The 7,410-nt window shown below is 31.5% G+C and overlaps 1 protein-coding gene and 1 long non-coding RNA gene across 2 annotated transcripts; one reads left to right on the top strand and one right to left on the bottom strand.

The window, feature by feature from the left end:
• Positions 1 to 2,319: 2,319 nt before the first annotated feature.
• On the top strand, positions 2,320 to 3,680 carry LOC137807112 (uncharacterized). The gene is made up of 3 exons (XR_011080471.1): positions 2,320 to 2,473; positions 2,625 to 2,699; positions 3,470 to 3,680. It is a non-coding gene; the product is annotated as an uncharacterized lncRNA (long non-coding RNA).
• Positions 3,681 to 4,076: 396 nt separating this feature from the next.
• On the bottom strand, positions 4,077 to 7,402 carry LOC137807110 (rhomboid-like protein 14, mitochondrial). Its single transcript, XM_068607568.1, has 3 exons — positions 7,050 to 7,402; positions 6,224 to 6,969; positions 4,077 to 4,415 (listed from the first exon to the last, which is right to left on the bottom strand). Exons 1-3 carry the CDS (start codon positions 7,260 to 7,262, stop codon positions 4,406 to 4,408), a joined length of 969 nt encoding a protein of 322 aa, XP_068463669.1. The 5' UTR covers positions 7,263 to 7,402; the 3' UTR covers positions 4,077 to 4,405.
• Positions 7,403 to 7,410: the final 8 nt, after the last annotated feature.

Genomic DNA, 7,410 nt, shown 5'->3' with positions numbered 1-7,410 from the left:
TGAGTTTAATATTGGTTTATTTAGTTAAGTATATAGCCTTTGATCAAAGTTTGATTTTATTTTATATTGTTTTAGGTTTCTAGAGTTTTTGTGTTCTCTAACCTACCTTTAGTTATTGCTTAGAATACAAGTTTCTTTCAAATAAAGATAAGTTATATTTGACAAACTCTTATTAATGACTTACATTGTAGAATTTAATTAATGAGTTACATTGTAAAATTTAAATGAATCTAAATCTAGGATGACTTTATGTATGTTATGAAAGGCATGAAAGTGACTTTGTCTTGATTGAATGACAAAATGTGATTTGACTTAAGTTAGGTGCATTTTGGATAAGAAATGTCTTTTGGTTGAGTTGTAAATGACTAGATTATTGTATTGAAGCATGAATTTAATAAAAGTGAATCTAATTTGAACTTTGAATGATAATTTTGAGTTGTAATATGTATTTGAGCATTTTGAACTTGTTAAGTAAATTTAAATGTTAGTATAATTTCTATTAGTTTTGGAAAAGTATATTTTTGTTCTTTAACTTTTATTCAATGGAGATTACGTCCATCACTTCAACATCCATTTCTTCTTTGTCTTTTATTATTTAGATTCCATATTATCCAATTCCATAAAGAACTAAATCCTCTTTTGTTGAAATTAAACATAATTACCAAACTCTCTTGTATTTTTTTATTATATTTATATACAATGTTATATTTTTTTTTTTATTTGTGTTTAATTTTTATGTTTATTGTTCATTGTGATCTAATCAATCATTAATTAGTTGAAGTTATAAGAGATTAAAACAAATTTAGTTATTCGACTAAGATAAGACAACAAATAAATCATTCATCAGGATATCATAAAATGACTTATTAATCATCTTTAAATCTCTTAATGCAAATTCATTTTATTGAGTTGACATTTATGGTTTCTTTTAAGAGATTCGAAAATAATTTTTCATGATAAAGATTGATGACAATAAAGAAGATAAAAGTCTTTATTTTTAAGCTTAATAATACAAGAGAACAAGATGGTGAAGTCTGATCCCAACAATATCCATGTCAATGTCTCACTAGCTTTCTTTCAAAAATACCAAAAATATTATGATGTTTAATTTTAATTTTTCTTTTAAGTTCTTGTCATTTGATTTTACTTCATGTTTTATCATTTATTTTATACATAGTATAATTATTAGTATTACACCAAATCTTATGAATTTGATATTCTTACTTATTTTTTAAACTACTAAGAATAATGATGCACTTGACAAAAAATCAACTATTTCACTAAATATTTAAATCATCTATATTAAAATCTCAAGTTCTGAGAAATTCAAAGATTTTATATACATTTAGAATATACAAAAGTTTGGATATTGACTATTTTAAATTATTTGTGTAGAGTTAAACCTAAAAGAAGATAGTATTAGAAGTTTATTTTCATACATTAACATTCTCACACATATGCTATATTTATTATCTTTCTAAAATAATTTTAATTTTATAAAAAATCGTTCTTAAATATTAGTGTAGGTCTTCCTTTTATGTATGAATATTTGATCATGTAACAAAAATTTATAGTTATTTAACTGATTTTAAGAGTACTAAGATTTTATTTAAATTATTGAAACTACAATGATTTAAACAATTTATTTGTTATTTAATAATAATATATTTTTAACTATAAATACATTTTAATTATTTTGACTTTATTTAATGAAATTTGTTCTAAACTACATAATCCCTCTTTTTATAAAAATTGAAATAAGTACACTAAACGATAATCTACTTATATTATTTTGACTATAAATACATTTGAATTATTTTGACTTTATTTAATGAATTTTTTTCTAAAACACCCAACTTTAATTAGTGCCTAACATTTGGTTAAATTATTACAATACGCGTATTTCGTTTAATGAGAAAACATTTTAGAAACAAAGTAACTGTTGGTAAAATTGAATAAAGTCATTTTTTCTATTACTAGTTAGATGATTATTCCTATTAGAAGTAAATATTTTGTCTTCGTTTGATCATAACTCATTTTTCTTAAGTAATAAATACCTCATTTTTTATTTATTTATCAATCATAATTAAAATATGCATTTTTCATAGAGTTTGTAAATATTAAAATAGACCATAGCCACCAAATATAGCTTAAGCATTAATTATTAATATGCTTTACAAATATTCTAAATTTTAATTTCCTCCGAAATTTTCAAAATTAAACTACATAATCCCTATTCTATAAAAATTTAAATAAGCACATTACGACAATGCGTTTTGTAACAGCGTGTTGTTTTTAAAAAAACAGACCCTGCACACATTATTCTTCCTTATCTCCATTCTCTCTCTACAATTCTCTTCTCTCCCTCTCTCTTAATTTCTCTCCCAATCTTCATCTATTTTAGAATCTGATCATATCACGCTGTAGCTGAGGAGTTCAGGAACATTTCTACCCAATCATATTTTCAAACAGAGTAAGTTCATTTTTACTCTAAATATTCTTTGTTCTCTGTTTTTTCTTAGGATTTAGTCATCAATCTTGGTGGGGTCAGTTGAGAAGTTTAATCCTCTCAACTTATTCTATTATATACTGAAATTTTGTTCTATTTGTATAATTTACATTAGGCCCGTAAATCTTGAAGCTTATCCAAACGGTGAGGAATAAAATTCTAAAAGTTGCTTGGAAAGCAAGCAATTGAGGTAAGGGAAGCTAAATTTTTTTTTTTAATAGCACCCTAGGATAGAAGATCTGGATGTGGAAGGGACGTGGTCCCAATATGCAATTTCTCTTGCAGGGATGTTGTGTGTTTATATATATTGGATTGTTTGTTTATATATTATTTAAATTTGTGGAAATATTCGGTTTTGATAATTTAGTATTAAAGTGTTATTTTTTATGTCAAATAAAATTTTGAATATTGTGGATCGTATTTGGAATGATATTGTATGATGAAATGGTGTGGAATTGAATTCATACATTTGGGATAATGTATGGACTGATGTTTGATGTGTATTAAGTATTGATGCATATGTGGTAACAGAGATTTCACTGATGATCTAAGTTACATAGACTAAGATATCAGGTGGTGAGAAGCTGATGAGGGAGTTCATGCACACCGTGACATATGACATGCACGGCTTGGGTGTATTGAACTTACCCTGATCCTTTCTGTTGGATTCGCTGGTAATTTTTGGATCAGGTGTTAATCTCTGGTAGGACTTACTTAATACGGGTCTTCCGGAAGACGTTGTTTGTTGAATATCTTGGATGTGTAGATCCATGTGAGATTTATGTGATTTTTTTAATGTTAGGATTTGAAGAAGATTGTATAATTTGAGAAATTGATCATGTAACTTGATTTTTCTCTTTTGATTTAATTGGATATATTATAAAATTCTATTTTCACTAGCTTACCCTTGCTTTTCTTGCTGTGCTTGAACTGCGATGACTGTACTACGTACACGAGCAGATGATCTTACAGGTATCTAAGGTGTCTGAGGATCAGAAGAGTTTTAAGGCGTTGATTTTGAAACTTATATTGTAAATATTTGTATTTTCATATGGAGTGTTTTGAAAAACTGTAAGCTTGTATGAAAATATGTAGAACCGGTACTGTAATAGCTATATGTAAATTATGGGGTGTTACACTTTTAACTACCATTATTAAACAAGAGCGTCTTTAAAAACGTTTCTTCAATACAAATGTTTTACCGATTTTTTTCTCAATTTTTATAATTTTCAATATCTTTAATCGTAGCTTGAATTCAACTTTTTAAAAGAAATGGCATAACATTAAATACGATAATTTAATAAACAATATTATAACGGTAGAATATTGAAATAAGCTTTAAATAAAGCTATAATAATTTTAATAAAGTATTGGAACTTTTAATTAATTTAAAAATCAGAATGTACTACAAATAATAGTAGGGATAATCGCGCTTCACTTTAGTTCAAATCTTTTTATAACAAATCCTTCCATACATAAGACTTAAAATATTATCCAAAGTTAAATGCGATTCAAAATTTATTTGAATTTGAATTTAATATAAAATTTGAGTTAGATTAAACAAATATTTTAAGTGAACTTGTCAAGTAAATAGATATGTTGTAAAAAAATTACATAATTATTATAACATCAATATTTTGAACTTGTACTTACATCTATAAACAAGTTACAGTTAGAAATTACAGTAGAAACAGATCATTTGAAAAAAAAAAAATCAAAATATTCCCCTTTGATCGATTTGTGATTTTTTTTTCCGATTTGTAGTTAATTTTTTTATTTTGACGGATCTGTTTTGAACACCTACCTCTAAATAATAATAATCCTAACGTCTGAACTGCCTGTTATGAATACTTCTGCTTTGTTGAAGCTGAGGTAAGTGTGAGCGTGTTGATGTCGTCAATCATATCTAAAATAAATTCTAACAAGGATCAGCATCAACCATCAATATGACTAACACAAAACACTGAAAGCTCCAAACAATGTTATTATGCCACCAATGTCAGCAACAAAAGAAACAACATAAAACATGAAAATGCAAAACCAGCATTTGAACGGTATTATGGAAGCAAATTAAAACTAAGCATGAAAAATCAAAATCAACATACAAAGATTTGAAAGACCAACAGTGGCGGTAAGAGCAAAAGAGCCAAAATCACAAGCAAAATAAAGGCTAGGTCAACTAGTATGTGACATACAAACATCATGAAGCTACGAGGTGTGTCACCAAGAGGCAAGCCAAACTGAAGAAGCAGGCATTGGTTTACTCTACCATCAACTTATCCTCCTACTTTCTTCTTTCTCAATGGATTCACAGTAAAGTACTTCAAATGAAGAGGAAATAACGTGGTATGGATAATCGGCCCAATCCAAACCACGAAGTATAACTAAGTCTCATTATTTGCTTTCATTTTAATACTCATTATAGCTTGATAATTATTGATCTTAATGTCCCCTCCCCACCCATTGATTGATTATTTGTAAGGCTCAAAAGTTCTTTTAAGTTGCCACGATTGGTGTTAAATAGGATTACAAAGTCTCCAACTCCAGTAACTGGCACAAATATGTAACCAACTTACCGGTTCGATTGAAGGATAGCTAAGTAAGGGTCAGACAGTTCCAATTCTCATTCTCATTCAAATACAGGTACAACAGGTATTATGGGATTTGAATTCAAAATTGCACTCTCAAACAGCCAATTCCCCTCTATGTCATCCATCACTAAGGATCAGCTATGACCATGATTACACCACAGAAACCACCAGTATTTTAATCAGTACTATAAAATGGCTGATGGTTTAGGACATTCTCCCTCTTTTACGAAAGAAAATCTTCTCTTAACGGAGTGAGAACCCTAAAATGTGAAAGCATTAGAGAATGCCTCTGCATCGTCGAGTCCCCTTGGAGTAGTCTATGGCAGTAACTTCGGTTACCTGGGCTGGGCAACATGAGTTCCAACCTAAACCTTGAAAGTAAGTGTTTTTTCGGTCCAATTTTTCTTTTTGTTCCTTCTATTTGTTTGTCTAGTACAAATATAAATTGATCTTTGAGTGCATTGACTCACGGTTTCCCGATTAAAGTTTTCACATAAATGACTCTAGTCTTTTATAAGTATTTGAAATGAACACATATTTTTCTTTATATTTTATATGAAAAGACTTATATAAAAAGCAATGAAAATTTTAATCCCCCAGAAACATTCTTCTTTCAAGGATCAATTTGGGTATTTAGTATTTTTTTTCCATTTCTTCATCCACTTTCTCATGTGTTTTTGCTCGTGTAGTTGCTGCTCTGTTTATATCATTCTCGTTACTTTATTTGTTCAAAATATCAAAACCTATTATTTGTTTGTTGTTCTTATGTTTGCTTATAAAACACCATTCCCAATTATAGGATAATGTCAAGCACCCGAAAGAAACCAAAGCAATGCATCCTCACATTACTAAATGAAATATTAGTGTTTTTATGAATTATGTTCAAGACTTTATATGATGACAATCATAAGTATTTTATAAATGTGTTCAATTTTTGTCAAGAAAATTCTGCCAAATCACTCTAGCATGAACAAATTCATTGCTCAATGTAATTGCTAAGCTGACATAACCTGTCATCATAATTCTATAACAAACATATGTTTAAACAAAATGTGACATATGTGAAATCTCTATATCCAAATGTACTATTTACCAGAACCTGTAGTGAACTAAAATCACCTACCTCGCAAATCTGTCGAGTCTCCGGCGGCGCAACTCATCCAAAGGAAGGCCGTCAGAACGGGAACTCCTCTGAAAAGAAGAGAACCCATCGACACCGTTACTCGTCCCACACATCTCACACACACTCCGCAACCCAGAATTGTTCTCATACGTACACGTCTGGCATCTCCACGCCCTGTTAGTTCCCACAGTCCCCCTTCCAGTGATCCTTCCCCGCCGTGGCAAGAACTTGAAAGGCCACTTCAAAAAATCAGTTACCCCTCTAACGAGCAACGTTATGGGATTAGAACCCGAATAAGTGTTCCTCAACTTGACATAAAGAAGCCCTGCGAGAATGCCACCGAGATGCCCAATAAACGAGACACCCGGCACGAGGAGCTGAACGAGAATCAATTCAGCCCAAGCGGCATAACGAGAGGGAACGATAACTCCATGGACGTAGGAGTAATCGCTGGATTGGGAATTGAGAACGACTTTCAAGGCGAAGAGGACGCCGGAGAAGCCAACGGCGTATTCGTTGTAGTAGGGTTTGTCGTAGTCGAAGAAGAGAAGCAGGGATTTGGATAAGATTAGGGTAACGCCCTGGGAGAGGAGAAGCACGGAAGCAACCATGGAAGCGAAATCGACGCTTCCCATTGACGTCTCCAACTGAAATCCTTTCCAGAGAAGCGATAGCATGTTGTAGACAAGGTGCGGTTCACCGATGTGGTAAAACGGCGACAGCAAGAAGCGTTTCAAGTCCTTGTTCTGTTGAAAGAATTAGAATTAGAATCTAGAAGCTTCAAATGAAACTATGATAGCAATAAGAAGAGGAATTGAGAAGCGACCTTGAGAATGAGGTGAGGGTTGAACCAGACTTGCTGGATCGGAGGAATGAGGGACTCGAAGAGGGAGGGGCGGAGATAGATGATAGTGTTGGCCGCGATGAGGGCGGCGGTCACCGGAGGTTTGTGCTCCGACCGGTAATACTCGCTGAAGGTGTGGAGAGCGAGGAGAGGGAGCATTCCCCGAGAAACCCTTTGCCCAATTCTCACTTCCATTTCCGTAAACTCTGAAATTCCAATTCCACACACACAAGAAAATTGAATTGAAGCCCAATATTTGACAGGGAAAACAAATAGTTAGGCCTTAGAGACCAAGGAACCTCAACCCTTCTAGAAGAATCCAGAGGTTTCCTTCAACTCTGAG

This window comes from Phaseolus vulgaris, chromosome 3 (genome assembly GCF_000499845.2).
Source record: "Phaseolus vulgaris cultivar G19833 chromosome 3, P. vulgaris v2.0, whole genome shotgun sequence".
In the NCBI taxonomy this organism is placed as follows: domain Eukaryota; kingdom Viridiplantae; phylum Streptophyta; class Magnoliopsida; order Fabales; family Fabaceae; genus Phaseolus; species Phaseolus vulgaris.
The sequence above is the reverse complement of the archived record's forward strand: the minus strand, read 5'-3'. Positions and strand labels throughout refer to the sequence as shown.

Bases quoted from the DNA above. Each gene is read 5' to 3' on its own strand.
- LOC137807110 (XM_068607568.1), bottom strand. From the start codon at position 7,262: ATGGAAGTGAGAATTGGGCAAAGGGTTTCTCGGGGAATGCTCCCTCTC. The intron at 6,970-7,049 runs GTCGCTTCTCAA...TTCTTTCAACAG, and splicing joins ACCCTCACCTCATTCTCAAG to AACAAGGACTTGAAACGCTT.